Source organism: Rosa chinensis, chromosome 3 (genome assembly GCF_002994745.2).
Source record: "Rosa chinensis cultivar Old Blush chromosome 3, RchiOBHm-V2, whole genome shotgun sequence".
NCBI lineage: Eukaryota > Viridiplantae > Streptophyta > Magnoliopsida > Rosales > Rosaceae > Rosa > Rosa chinensis.
This window is the reverse complement of record NC_037090.1, coordinates 4722204-4736707: the sequence shown is the minus strand read 5'-3', so window position 1 is coordinate 4736707 and position 14504 is coordinate 4722204. Positions and strand designations below refer to the sequence as shown.

General features: G+C 39.1%; 4 protein-coding genes across 6 annotated transcripts; 3 read left to right on the top strand and 1 right to left on the bottom strand.

The window, feature by feature from the left end:
- Positions 1 to 43: 43 nt before the first annotated feature.
- LOC112195309 (chaperone protein dnaJ C76, chloroplastic) lies at positions 44 to 2424 on the top strand. Of its 2 annotated transcripts, none has more exons than XM_040516240.1 (8): positions 44 to 444; positions 542 to 622; positions 826 to 863; positions 1009 to 1088; positions 1182 to 1262; positions 1434 to 1542; positions 1739 to 1902; positions 1999 to 2424. In XM_040516240.1, exons 1-7 carry the CDS (start codon positions 238 to 240, stop codon positions 1878 to 1880), a joined length of 738 nt encoding a protein of 245 aa, XP_040372174.1. In that variant the 5' UTR covers positions 44 to 237; the 3' UTR covers positions 1881 to 1902; positions 1999 to 2424. The 2 variants fall into 2 exon arrangements, with proteins under 2 accessions (XP_040372174.1, XP_024191489.1); XM_024335721.2 differs by having other exon boundaries at positions 46 to 444; positions 1986 to 2423.
- A 303-nt stretch (positions 2425 to 2727) lies between these two features.
- LOC112195307 lies at positions 2728 to 6412 on the bottom strand. The gene is made up of 9 exons (XM_024335720.2): positions 6120 to 6412; positions 5438 to 5525; positions 4777 to 4890; positions 4360 to 4442; positions 4039 to 4153; positions 3799 to 3890; positions 3552 to 3617; positions 3255 to 3348; positions 2728 to 3172 (listed from the first exon to the last, which is right to left on the bottom strand). The coding sequence occupies exons 1-9, from the start codon at positions 6392 to 6394 to the stop codon at positions 3062 to 3064; spliced, it is 1038 nt and encodes a 345-aa protein (XP_024191488.1). The 5' UTR covers positions 6395 to 6412; the 3' UTR covers positions 2728 to 3061.
- Positions 6413 to 6616: 204 nt separating this feature from the next.
- LOC112195303 (kinesin-like protein KIN-14S) lies at positions 6617 to 11260 on the top strand. Of its 2 annotated transcripts, none has more exons than XM_024335710.2 (12): positions 6617 to 6743; positions 6858 to 6941; positions 7112 to 7165; positions 7294 to 7347; positions 7756 to 7883; positions 8046 to 8142; positions 8228 to 8491; positions 8617 to 8896; positions 9282 to 9443; positions 9608 to 9861; positions 9949 to 10226; positions 10319 to 11260. In XM_024335710.2, the coding sequence occupies exons 1-12, from the start codon at positions 6737 to 6739 to the stop codon at positions 11072 to 11074; spliced, it is 2418 nt and encodes an 805-aa protein (XP_024191478.1). In that variant the 5' UTR covers positions 6617 to 6736; the 3' UTR covers positions 11075 to 11260. The 2 variants fall into 2 exon arrangements, with proteins under 2 accessions (XP_024191478.1, XP_024191477.1); XM_024335709.2 differs by having other exon boundaries at positions 7744 to 7883.
- Positions 11261 to 11513: 253 nt separating this feature from the next.
- LOC112194066 (probable microtubule-binding protein TANGLED) lies at positions 11514 to 13603 on the top strand. Its single transcript, XM_024334327.2, has 4 exons — positions 11514 to 11820; positions 11921 to 12063; positions 12168 to 12241; positions 12627 to 13603. Exons 1-4 carry the CDS (start codon positions 11740 to 11742, stop codon positions 13436 to 13438), a joined length of 1110 nt encoding a protein of 369 aa, XP_024190095.1. The 5' UTR covers positions 11514 to 11739; the 3' UTR covers positions 13439 to 13603.
- Positions 13604 to 14504: the final 901 nt, after the last annotated feature.

The following is a 14504-nucleotide window of genomic DNA, read 5'->3' as shown; positions in this document are numbered from 1 at the left end:
TTCGGTTCCACTATTCGGTTCTGTATTGGACATGGATTTGCCACCGATCATAACCAATAGTCGTGACAAAAGGCAAGAAACCGATTCCACAAGGCAGCAAAAGAAACTAAGAAAGGGCCCTGAGCAATTCCCCACCGTAGAAGGGTTTTACTATGTGGCTGGCGTTTAGCCCACAAGAAACGCAGCGTTTTACTCTTCTTAACTCCTGGTTCAGAGAAGCAGAGCGTCACAGAAGAAATGGAACGTTTATCAATGTGCGGTAGTGTTGTTCCATTTCGAAAAGCCGTTAAAACCGTTAACCACCGCCACAACTTCAACTTCACGGTGAAGAATAGCCGCACCGGAGAGGACGCTCCCCTCTCCGGTTCTTCCTCCGCTTACTCTATTCTTGGCGTCCACCCAACTTGCTCGGCCGCCGAGCTCAAAGCCGCTTTCCGAGCCAAAGTATTATTACTACATATCCATAACTATTTTTGTTTTTGTTTATTGAATTATGAATGATAATTCAATTAATCTGATATTTTTAATGGCCAAAAAGTAGGTGAAGCAGTTTCATCCTGATGTTAATAGGAATGCAAAAGGTTCTGATACCATGATCCGCCGTGTCATTCAGGCCTATGAGGTTAATTTTCTTTAATTGTTTTAAATTTATTTTGTTTATTAAGGTGTGATGATGGGTTTCTTACTTTCTTATTGCTGTTGGTATTGGAAACTTTAGATACCTGAATGTGACTCTGTGTATTTGCATGGTATGAAAAGCTAGATTTCATATGAAATTATTTGTGCTGCGAATTAGTGACATAGTTGGTGATATGATTTGTGCAGATGCTATCCAATTTCAGCCGATCGGAGATCATCGAAGGGTAAGCTTGGTGTTTGATTATTGAGTGTCGGTGGCAATGAGGCACATACAGTTGTTAGGATTCATAGTTTCGTCAGTTGGTAGTCTAATATACTCTGGTTATGTAGTGCATGGCTCATTGTTTCCCGTTGTGCATGAACTTGCAGGGAATGTTTAGATCCTTTTGATAATCCAGAATGTGAAGCGTTTGATGTTTTTGTTAATGAGGCTCTTTGTGCTGGAAAAGGTAATAAAGCATTGATTCTTGTTACTATGACAGTGTAGAAAGCAGTCTGGTCATCAACACTACTCTTTCTCTAAACGACTAAACCCTGTGCAGGTTGTCCATACTCATGTGTACAAAGAGCTCCTCATGCCTTCACTTATGCTTCAACCGGGACTGCAAGAGCGACTTCTCAAGGTTGGTTTGTTTCATTTTTGTTCATCTAGTTTCATCTTTGTTCCTAAATGCAACGAAAGATAGAGCTTATAGTATATAATGTAAATGAGTATTGAAGGATTCAATAGATGATATATAAGTTAGCCGATTTTGATGTGCTTCAGTTTGAAATCAGACTTTGTATGTTATTAGGACATGGAGAAGATTACCAAGTGCAGCTTGCAGTTGGTCAGTGCCCAAGAAGTTGCATTCATTATGTTACACCTTCTCAGAGGATTGTTTTGGAGGAGCTTCTTGACAGGTGCTTATTTTGTACATGAACTCCCTGGAAATTTTCGATCATTTACTCATTGTGGGTTCTAAATTTGATTCAAGGCTTGTAATTAAATTGCGGATACAGTTTCCTTAATTAACTTGGTGGTTAGAGTCGAATAGTATCACATTCCATACACCGTCTCATTGTTAAGTCTATCTTCCTGTTTGTCTTCATTTTGTAGCATCTTGAACAAACCTTATGATAGTTCAGCCGAAGCAGATCTGCTTTACTCTCTTATAGTTAAAGCCAGCTTTGAGAACAATCGATATCAAAAGCCAAAGAAGCAACCCAAAGCTTCAACACAACATGTAGATTGGTTTTGACCCTGTGATTCTACAACTGAAGGTATGTGTTATTGTAAGCTTCTGCTCATAGCTAGGTTGAATGGTTCACATCAGATTTGATTTTTGTTCATTACCATTTTTCAGGATTTAATTTCAGATGGTGAATCTGAATATGGCTCTGCTTTGTCAGCATTTCATACAAATGAAATGTACCAGCATTTCATACAAATGAAATGTACCAGCATTTCATCGATCCTAAACCTGGTCTGACATACAAGCTTTATACTCTAATATCAAGAGGATTCATGAGATCAGATGGAATGGATTGCTAGATCATATACTGGATCGAAGATCCTTATTTATGACGACAGAAATACAAACCTATTTAGAAGTCAGGAGAGAAGGTATAGTTTCCTTTCATCGAAAACAATGGCAATGTAGTCTATTTTTTCTCGCTGGAACGATTACGTACAAAGCCAATCATGCAGACTGCAATCAGTTTTTGCTTTTTAGTTATTTGTCATGTATACCAGTTAGGCAGTTACATTGCTAAATAGAAGTATCTCTGCCTCAAAGCTAGCTTATTATCTCCCCTTATTGTAGGAGTTTTTAAGTATCTCTGGCTTATAGGCCCGATGGTGAAGTATTTTGTCCATGAATCATTAAAAACACCAGAGTTGCCATTCACCCGATATATAGGCACTTAGGACTATCACCTTCCCGGAAATAAGAACAACGGATTCTTTCCACACTGCAAGGCAAGCATGGAATCGATCAATGGTGAATGGCACACTCTTCGGAATTGATATATCATGAAATAGCTCTGCACTCATATCGATAGAAAGATTGACTTTCTTTTCTAATTCATTCTTTCCCTGAGCATAAATTTGGCATGCCAATAACAAATTCCATTGAAGCATAATTCAAAGGAAGGAATCCATGCTACAAAGCATTTTGTATCCATGTTGACCACTCTCCAATAATGAGCACCCAAGGTGTATACCTCTGCTCTTGAAAGGTGCACCTGACCAAAAAGCTACAATACGGACAACCTTGTAAACTTTAGCTTTGGGAGCATAGATGATATGGTTTGCAAACTTCAATTTCAGGAGCTTTTATGTTTCTATATTTGGCTGCCAAGTTTCCTATGGGTTTGTGTACATAAGATATTGCACAAAACGTATTATAATGTAGGATATCTCAAACAACAATGACAAAGTCTATTTTGAAATGATCCTCATAAATCGGTTCATTGAAGAGAACATCCCTGCTGCTTTATCAAACAAAGACGGGCCCTGCTCTGAATCCTCTTGCATATTTCCAAATATCATCTGCAAAAAGAACAAATTAAACCCATTACCTTCTAGTTTGTGCACATTGTGTAAATTTGTTCAACTGTTAGCAACAACTGACCTCAAGGTCTTCAGCATCAGGACGGCGCAGGAGCTCTTTGGCAAGTAGATATCTGTTTGGTCTATCCTTATCATCGAAGAATACCTTCCATGACCTGGTAAATGACCGAGGAAAAAACCAAGGCAACAAGAGGAAGATTCAGTCAGGTCTTTAAAGCTTAAATCACTATTTAGATAGTTTATGGCTTCAGTATTAGTCTCTACTAATAGTCTGTAATGGAATGGTAAATTACCACAGTCAACAGACCAAAGAACCATCAAAATGTTAGGAATTCAATAAGATGTTTAAATTCCTTACCCTGGATAGCACCTAAATACAGCACCGGATTCCATAGGCCTCATTGAGTAGACCGTCGTAAAAGTGCTGCACAGCAATTGTACAAGGAAAAAGTCAAAAGAAGAACAAACAGAGGCGCTAAGCAGGCAGCTGCTGAGTAAATAACAGAAAATCTCAGCAGGGACACAGCACACATAGCAGTAGAAACAGCTAAACTGAGAAAGATACAAATAACCACAAATCAATGCAGAGAGATACTGAAGTATACCTCAGAAAGTACCGCCTTAACTTTCGTACATTAAATCCAACTCCAACATCCTCACTGATGAGACGTGGGTTCCACATGATTAGAGGCCTTGGCTGCGAATCTCAAGAATATTAGATAATAATTCTTGCCTCTTTGAGGTGCACTAGAGAAAAAACAAATGATCCCAAAAAAAGTAACTGGTATATGAAATATTCCAATTGGATGCTTTAAGTAAATTTATTTTTCGAAGCTATAATCTACCGGATCATCTGAAAGACTGGCTGCAAGTCTCTCTACATATTCCAACATCTGATAATCAGGAACAATCATAACCACAATCTCATCTTCACTTGTTATGGGTTTCCGGTCACTTAAGCTGGTATAATGGGCCAGAAGATTGTATTAGAATGAGGCACAAGTTTTGATATATGAATGTGGGATGAAAAGAAGTATATTTGGACTGATACCAAATAAGAGCATTCATTTTATTTAGCAAATAATAAACATATGGCATGCACTGCCATATTCAACTGAAAAGTATTGCTAACCAATGTAAACATATACTTGCATGGTATAAATTACCTGGCGAATCCAAAAGCAGCATCTGTCCACTTATATTTTAGTAGTGCTGCTGCTCCAGCATCAGGAAATACAGCTTTAACTCTCTAGCAAATAAATTAGTATACTTATCAACATATATTACATAATGGGTAAAGTAAACTATATTATATTTAAGAAATTTTGAAGCCATGTTCATTTCTTAAAACAAATTGCTTGCACTGGAAGTGGTAATATATATGTAGGCAATGGTCATATGGTAAAAAGGTCTTTGCCTTTGAAAACAAAAAACAAAAAAAGTGTATCAAGCAATTCTATGTATCCAGATTAGGTAAAACAGATTTGTTGAACATATGTATCAAGTCGCCTGATCATAATTTTCTACCTAGAGTAAATATGATATACTAAAGTTCCTTAAATAAATAAACATTTTCAACTAACCTCACATCCAGTTTCCTCTATAAGGGTATCCAGGAAAACCCTTGACAACTCCCAGAGCTCAGCTTGTGCCCCTTCTTCATCTAGAAACTGCAGCTGGGGAATTAAAAGCTCAACCTGCAAAAAGAAAATGAGTTTATAAAAGGGCCAAGTGTGGGCAGACAAGCAACTGAATAGATGATGTGCTCAAGAATTAAAGCATGCAACCTCCATTTTGACATAAATTTTCCTCTCTCAGGCTAAGATTTTTTGGTTTGTTTTTTGAACATTTCTCTCAGGCTAAGATTAAACTGTTTCAGTTATGTGAAAGAAGGACATTCTTATTTCTTTTGAACTTTTAACTAAGCCAGATTTACACTTTAGCTAATTTTGCAAATAGTAGAAGGAAGCAAAGTTTACTTTAAACTAAGGAATTGCCAGCAGCAGAACTAACAGATCATCAACAACCATAATTCCAAGTACTATACTCAAGTAAGCTAGATCTTCCTTATGATGTTTATAGATCTTAGATTAGTATATAAAGCTTCTCCTAAAGCTCAAAATTTACATAATTAAAGTTTCTTTTCTTTGTCTGATCATACAAATATAGTAGCCTTCAAGTGGATAGCTACACATGATAATTCCAACATGTATGAATAAGATGACATTTTCTCATGGCACGTACTATGGCTCTCAGTCCTCCTGAAGAAACAAATGATGCACTTGCTTCACCCGATTGACGGACTGCACCCTCCAAGTCCGAAGGCAAGCAGCTGAATCATTAAACGAATTACATCAATGCCTTCCTTTCACTCCGCCAAGGCGCCAACCATTTCCAAACAGCATACTATAAATGCATGAATATAACATCCTATTTCAATCTCAATCCACAATTAACTACTCATAACATGCACTACACATTCAAATCTACGTTGCTGCACAACAATGCAAGCTGGATCCCCTGAACATGCTAAACCCAAATTCTCTAAATCTAACTCAAGTAGTCCAATCCTAAGAAATCAACCGCAAAGTAATAGAAAGCAGACTCTAGCTCAGGTACACAAAATTGAGCTTCCACAAGGTATCTGACCTGTCTAGTCTACACAATTACTTAATTCTCAGACTACCACATAGAGTACACAGTAAAATGCATAAGGAACACAACTCAATGAATCCATTTACTCAGTTTCATCCTAACAACCTTTAATTCACCATCCAAACACAAATGGGTATATCACCATTTTCCCTTATACATTCATTACTTTGCCCTCCACATATGTCCATAACACATCAAAGCTGTATAATTTATAAAACCCAACAGCAAGTAACACTAGGACAGTCAAAAGTAGACCAAGCTAATTACTAACCTGTCATCTTCTTCCTGCTCACCATCTTCTTCAACTTCTTGTAAAGATGATGTCATGTTGGTCTCCTCAAGATTCTCCTCAGCTTGGAACTTTTCAAACTTGGCACATATTCTTGAGCTACTACTAGACCAAGCTTTGGTGACTGAAACTCCATTGCACCCATTAAAGCCAGACCCAGAAAAAGCCAAGGGCAAGCGTGTGGCTGAAGTTGAACTGGGGTTTGAAGAACTGGAGCTGCAGAAGTAAAACAGGGAACTTGGGTACGTGGAAGCCATGAGTGAACTTTTAGCCACTGGGTTAGCTGATAATGCCAGAGGAAAAAGATAGCAAAAACGACACGTCGTTTTTAAATGGGCCGGGTGGGTCGGGTTTTGGAATTGGGCCGTTTCAGAAATTAAAAAAAAAAAAATCCGGAAGCTTTTTTTGATAGCCGTTAGAGAGAAAGAGCTGCTTATATGTAATCCGACGGCTCAGATTCTCTCAAATTCAAACTTGCTTCCAATCTAAACCCTACCCCTCGTTTCCCCCAAATCAAATTCACAAACTCTCTCTCTCTCTTACGCTCTCTCTCTTTCTCTCTCTAGAATTCACCGAATTGCAATCCTGCTCTTGAAGCCATGACTGGTACTCCTCTCTCTCTCTCTCTCTCTCTCTCTAGGTTGTGTTGTTTTGATTTGGTTTTTGAAATCGGTGACCGGAAATGGTAGTAACGACGACGTTTTGATGCTTCCTGTTCAGATCTAATGGCGGAAATGATCCCGGAAAACTGCGACGGCCCTGCACCGGATCACAATGCGAAGCCGTCTTCAACCTTTGAAACAGGTTTGGGTCTTTTACGCGGTTCAATTTTCGTTGATTTTGGATTTTTGAATTTGCAAGAAAATGTTGAATTTGAGGTTCGGGTGCGGTTATTACTGTAATTTTCAGTTCAAGAAAATGTGGAATTGGGGACCTTTCTGATTGAATTTGATCTTCTTCTTTTTTTGTTCCAGATCAAACCCTAGAGACTGTGAGGAGCGAGTTGGATGGTGATGTCAGTGACAAAGGTGCGTATTCCTCTTTTTTTTTTTTTTTTTTTTAGTATTATTTGTTTGAATTTCAATTTTATTTTACAGTCCAATAAAATGTAGAACTGGGGGGACCTATCTTGTTAAATTCAACTTTTTTCTTCCAGTTCAAACCCTAGATACTGTGACGGACGATTTGGACAGTGATGTCACTGGTAAAGGTGCGTTGATTCTATAATTCTTGGTTTTTTTTTTTTTTCGTGAGTTGTTTAAGAAATTACTGGAAGTGGTTGATTTTCATTTTGTTCTTTCTTTGTTGGATTGCTTTAGTCTTGTTTGGTTGCTGGGAAAATGGAAAAGATGAGTTTTGAATCCCGTTGTCTATGTCATATTGGCTTCCAGAAACTGAAGAATTAGACTTGGGCCTAATTAAATAATTAGTATTGTTAGATATGAGCTGAGGTTAATGACCTTTATCTCCATAACCATCATAACATTTCTCAGCAACTAGACAGCAAACACACACCTGCACACACAACACACGCTGGGCCTCTTTTGCAGAGGCATATACCTATTGCTTCTGTAATGTACGTAGGTTGATTGGTTAAACATTTCAGATGATGCTGCAGAACAAGTTGTGGGAGTTTCTGATTTGATTGAGGAGAGTGGTATGTCAAATGAAACTGAAGCTTCCCCATTTCAGGGGGCGACCCTTCCAATTTTGCAGAAGATCATTGATTTGAGTGCCAAAATGAAGGTGAACTTTCAATATTATTTGCATATTTCTTTTTTATTAGATTCTAAATATTGACTGAGAAAGGGTACACTGTGGGTCAGCGCCTGCATTAAATGATTTTGATTTTTCTCCAGTACGGCTGCCAATCTAATTCCTTCCTTTTTACTGTATTTCTATGTTTAGGACTTGAAGAAAGATCATACTGTCTTGTCTGATGAAGTCAAGCAAATGACGAGTTCTATTCCAGACCCTGAAGTTCTGAAAACTCTTCAGCTGCTAAGTAAGTCTTTAGAATGATAACTGGTTTATGTTCCATCTTTCCTGTTTTCTTTGATGGTAATTGGTTGTTCCTTCTGGTGCTCTAGGTACTGAACATGAATTTTTGAAGAAGAAGTACCTTGCTGAGTCCTCTGAGCGGAAGCGATTGTACAATGAAGTAATTGAGCTCAAAGGAAATATCAGGGTTTTCTGCAGATGTAGACCTTTGAACCAAAATGAAATTTCAAATGGATATAATTCCGTTATTGAGTTCGAATCCTCCTTGGATAATGAGCTGCAGGTCCTTTCCTCTGATTCTTCAAAAAAGCAGTTCAAGTTTGACCATGTGTTCAGACCCGAGGACGACCAAGGTATTTGAGAACTCGTACTGATTTGATTATTTGTACAGGCTAATACTTTATAGATGACTTTTGTTACAACAAATAATTGTTAGACAGATTTTATGTCACTGATTCTGATTTTTACAAATATGCAGAGGCTGTTTTTGCTCAAACTAAACCTATTGTCACCTCAGTGTTGGATGGGTTTAATGTGTGCATATTTGCCTATGGACAAACTGGAACTGGTAAGACCTTTACAATGGAGGGAACTCCTGAAAACAGGGGTGTCAACTACAGGACTCTAGAGGAGTTGTTTCGGATTTCAGAAGACAGAGGTGGTTCCATGCGATATGAATTATCTGTTAGCATGCTTGAGGTTTATAATGAGAAGATAAGGGATCTCTTGGTAGATAACACCAACCAACCCACTAAAAAGTGAGTTTTCTTGTGCTTACATCTTAACTGAATACCTTGCTATCTTGCATTTAGTAAACTGTTGATTAGAATCAAGTTTGGATTCTGTAAGATGTTGAAGAACCAGACAGCTATTGCATTTTAAATGAACAGTATGTGTGAAAGGCAGAAGAATGACAAGATGCACTGATGGTTGATATGCTGCAATTAGAAGAAAAGAAAAAAAATACTAATAAGGAAATAATAGCAATGTTATTATTTTTTTCAAAGTTAGACTTGCATAACAATTGTTAAAAGCTCTCTGACATACACCCAATACTTCCATGGTTTTCAAGCAATGCTGGATCTTGGAAGGAATAATCCTTTATTTGTAGAGATGTACTTATTTTGTGTTACGTGAACAAAGGTTGGAAATTAAGCAAGCTGCAGATGGAACCCTAGATGTGCCGGGACTTGTTGAACCTCATGTTAATGGGTTTGAGGAGATGTGGGAACTGCTGAAGTCTGGAAGCCGCGCCAGATCCGTTGGATCAACCAGTGCTAATGAGCTGAGCAGCCGGTCTCACTGGTACTTTTCATGCCACTAAAATATTTAAGTTTCAGATTTTGGCTTTGTGTCTACAAATGAATCGAGATTGTCCATGAAAGTATAATGCAGAATTGAATCTTTCAAATTATGATGAATGTCATAAGCATGCGGTAATCTAATTTCCATTGATTTCTTTGCTGTAGCTTGTTGCGAGTGACTGTTAAGGGGGAGAACTTGATAAGTGGGCAAAGGACTAGGAGTCAACTTTGGCTAGTAGACTTGGCTGGTAGTGAGCGTGTGGGGAGGATTGAAGTTGAGGGGGAAAGACTGAAGGAATCTCAGTTTATAAATAAATCTCTCTCAGCCCTTGGCGATGTAATCTCATCCCTTGCTTCTAAAACATCCCATATTCCTTACAGGAATTCAAAGCTCACTCATATGCTGCAGAGCTCTCTAGGTATGCCTTTATTGTAGGTTTTACTTGATTTGAGTGGCTTTTCTAAATTTTTCTTCATGCACAATGTTAATGAAATTTGAATTGCAGGAGGAGATTGCAAAACCTTGATGTTTGTCCAAATCAGCCCAAGTTCCTCAGATTTAGGAGAAACACTATGTTCCTTGAATTTTGCCAGCCGAGTCCGAGGAGTTGAGAGTGGCCCAATTCGCAAACAAGCAGACCTCACTGAGCTGCTCAAGTACAAGCAATTGGCAGAAAAGGCTAAGCATGATGAGAAGGAAACAAAGAAACTACAAGATGGTTTATCGGCTGCGCAGTTAAGGCTAGCTGCAAGAGAACACATGTGCAGAAATCTTCAAGAAAAGGTAATATATTATGACAGAGGAAGTTGATTTCTTGAATTTCTTCTCCAGTATTTTAATCACTTCATTCATAATTTAACAACTGAATTCGATAGGTCCGAGACCTTGAGAACCAATTGGCAGAGGAAAGGAAGACCAGACTGAAACAGGAAACTAGAGCTTTCACTACTTCCGCATCAACATCATCCTGGAAACAAGGAACACAGAAGGGTGTTGCAGAGAAGAAGCCACCATTGGCTCCCAACAAATCAAGGCTTCCGCTGCGAAAAATTAGCAATTTCTTGCCCCAGCCATCAGCTTTTCCACCGAAAAAGAACAGCTACTCAACTCCTGCTGTCCCACCTCCTATGGATGGCAAAGAAAATGTTTCAACAACATCAAGAGCAGCAAGAAACACCAGCCGCCTTATTTTACCAAAACGAATGTCAATTGCTGTGAGACCTCCTCAGACAACAACCACAACAACACAGCAGGTTCGTAAGCCTAAGAGACACTCCATTGCTACTCTTCCTAACCTTCAGCCTGAGCCAAACTCTTACATGGCTACGCCCCTCAACAACAGCACCTCTGCCTCTCGGTTCAACAATGGCAGACCCTCATTTGTCCCGCGAAAGAGATATTCAAGGTTGTTCTCTCCAATGGAGTTGAAGACAGCAGCAGAGACAACTCCAATTGCCATGAGGAGCAGTAGTAAGTTCATGGGTAGCCCCCCAGCACAGCAGGCTAGTTCATTCAAATCAAGGCCTCCCACAGCCATTGCATTGCAGCGAAAACCAGTAATTTGGAGTCCGCTGAAGTTCATAAAGAACAGGAGGCCATCACTGGCTCTGCCTTCTAGAGTGGAGATGTAGTGAATAAAGTAGTTTGTTGTCACATTGTCTATATTGTCAAAAACCTTGAAACAGTAAACCCTTTCTTTCCTGCTCTTCTGGTTACGTCATAACTTTTGTGATAGTACTTGAAATGTATGCTTCTTGCCTACCATTGATTGATTGAAAATGAAATCCTTCAGAGTTTTTGTTTCCCTCCCAATCATCCGAGCATTGCTTCTTATTATAACATTGTCTGTGACTTTTTGTGTTGAATGAAAAGAGACCCAGAAAGGCAATCAACCCTTTGTCTTTGAATTTCAATCTCACATTTCTAGATTATACCATATTAGAGAGAGAGAGAGAGAGAGAGAGAGAGAGAGAGAGAGAGAGAGAGAGAGATGATTAAAGGGTACCGACCGTTGGACCCCAAAAAGAGGGGTTGGCTTCAAAAAGAGGGAAAATGAATATCTAAATAAAAAAGTAGCCGTTTGTGATAAATTCGACCGTTGGACCCCAAAAGAGGAAGAGAAGAAAACAACAAGATCCGTTTCTAAAGTGGTTGTGTTTCCAGCCGTTTTGACTTTTCACTTCGGAGACAAACTGGAAAAACGAAACTGAAAGAAACCCGCACTTCATCTGTATTTAGAGAGAGAGAGAGAGAGAGACCCACTTCAACTTTGTGTTTCTCTTCCATTATACTCAAAATGGTTGCTAAAACCCCACCAAAGCAGAGGAAGATGGTAGCCCCTCTCAATCCTGCTCTGCTTAGAGAAACAGTGAAGAAGGTGAGCTACATTTCTTTCATTTTTAGTGGAATTTGAAAGTCTCTGATGAAATTGCATGTGTGTGATTTAATGGGTGTGTGTTACTTTTTTGGGTCTGAAGGTGGATAGGTGTGTGGCTAGGTTGCAGGAGCTACAGTACACAGTGACAGGTGGGACGAAGGTGATCTCGGGAGTGAGTCTCAGCCCGAGAAGTACTAGAGTTTATCTGAGGACTAGTCTTAGATGCAAACAAGAATCTGCAAGGTAAACCAAGAAAGGTTTAAGCTTTTGATTTTGGGTTCTAAGCATTTGGTTGGTTTTGGTGAGTTTTGATGTGCGAATTGAAATGGGTCTTTTGCTATGTGAAGGATTAAAGGTTTGACGCCGAGGAAATCTCCGGTGGGGAAGTTTCCGGCTGGGAAGTCTCCGGCAAAGTCAGCAGGTAACTTTCTCTCTGTGAATCCACAAGCTGGGTCAAACAGGTTTTGATTTTTGTGTTTGATTTCTTAGTTTCAGGTATTTGGTCACTGTTTGTAACATGGGTTACTTCAAAATTGATTTTTGATGAGTTTCCTAATAATTTGATTGTTGAATATAACATGGGCTGTGTTCAAAATTGAAACTTTTCACTTGGAAACCAGATAGAGAAAGGTTTTATTGAATTGGGTTTTGTTATTTGGTATTTCTTTTCTTGATTTCAGGTAGTTGGTTACTTAATTAGCTCATTTCGTAACTGAGGTCACATTCGAAACTGGAAATCTATTTTAGAAACCAAATTTGAGCAACATTTGGCTGAATTGCCTGAAAATTTTCACTGTTACATTCAGGGGAATGGCAGAGAATGTCACTGCCGGCAATGCTGCTCAGCGAGACAGTCGGAGAAATTCTTCATTCAAGTCAATTTGCAAGAGAAATAGTAGCATCAGTCCCCAAGAAAACCACCATAGAAGACCCCAAAACCCCAATGACCCAACAGAAAAAACAGAGACCACCCCCTGAAAACACAGAGCTCAGGGCCAGAAGAAAGAAGGAGAAGCACAACAAATCTCAATCCAACCGATCAGAAGCTGGCTCACCGGTGCTCCAACGAGCCCGGTCCCGAATTAACTTCAAGGTTTCGCCTCCTAAGAAGAGAGAGATAGAGAAAGAAAATACCAGATACTTAGCAAACAGAGTGTCTCCCAAAAACAGACCATGGGCTAAAAAGAGTGTATTGTTTCCCAACCCTTTGTTTTCGGCCACAGATACTTCACCTCAGCAAAAGAAGTTTTGTAGAACAAGGTCACCAATGATTGGAAGAAGTACTAACAATACTAAACCTCAGACTCAGCAGATTCAGACTCCACACAAGTTCTTGATCAAGTCTCCAGCTTCGGCTTCAAAGTTCCAGGTCAAGATTAAGAGCCCTCCATTGGTTTCTTCTCTTTCGCCAACTAAGGCCAAGAAGTCTCCGAAGAAATCTGCTGTCTCGAAACTGCGGCGGTCATTTTCTCCGTCGAGATTGGCTACTAGATTGGTGTCTCTGTCTCCATTGAAGAGCAGGAAGAGTGTGCAGAAGAGTGACGGACTAATAATGCCGGGTTTGAAACAGCGTCCAACTTCCTCAATGCCACTGGGGGTTTCAGCTCGGAGGAATTAAACATGTTTGAGATTACATACTTGTATGGATTGGTTTGGGTTTTGTGATTGTTTGAGATATATTCTCGATGTCAATAGTTTCATTGATTATTTGTTTATGCGTGATGTGAATTTGTTGTCATGTATAAGGTGAAAAATCAGTAACCTCATAGGACGGTTTCATCAACTTCGAAATATAGTTTATTCTCATTTCTGGAAAAATCTTACCTTGTTTGAATTATATCTTCCTTCCTTTTTCTCTCTCTCTCTTTTTTTTTTTTTTCCATTTTCGTGTAGGGTTTTTTGAAATCATTTTGGGTGTGTGTGTCTATATATATATATATATATATATATATATATATATACTTTTGTTTTTTGCAATTTCTATACTATTATCTTTGAAATAAGGGCTGGTGCGGCCACCCTAAGGCCTTCATTGATGAAACTGATGAATACAAAGGGGAGGGGGACATAATGCCTGAACCCCATATTACAATAAACCTCAAGAGAATCTCTCGAATAATAACAAGAGTCTCAACTACTATAATGTATTCGAACATGCACCTATTAGCAAAGAGCGTCATATTGACTACTCCATTTGCTTTACAGTAATGGTGGCATATCGAAAAGTTAAAGCAATGCCATAAAACTAATAAAATAGCTTTCCCAATATGCTGACGATCAGAAATAAACTTGCCGACACGATGTTTCATCCTGCCAGTAGGAGGTTGCACCCAATTCAAGATATGCAGCCTCGCTAGGGCAGACAAGGCATACTGAGTACGCAGCCTAGTACCGAGCCCACATAACCTTACAAGAGTTGGCAGGGATTTATTGTAGATAAACTACACCTGAAGTTGATACAAAATATAAAAAGTACATAATACATACTATAAGCCCACCAGCAGAGGCCCAAGGACTGAAGATGGGCCCACGATTCTGGATAGGCCCACCACCCTGGAGAAGCCCAAGACCAATGCCATGCCCCCTACCCGATCTAGTTCCAATCTAGTTCCAACAGTCAATTAGCATGGTGTTCCAATCCAATTTAGTTTCGACAATGTATTTTTTAAATCGAGAGAGCAAAA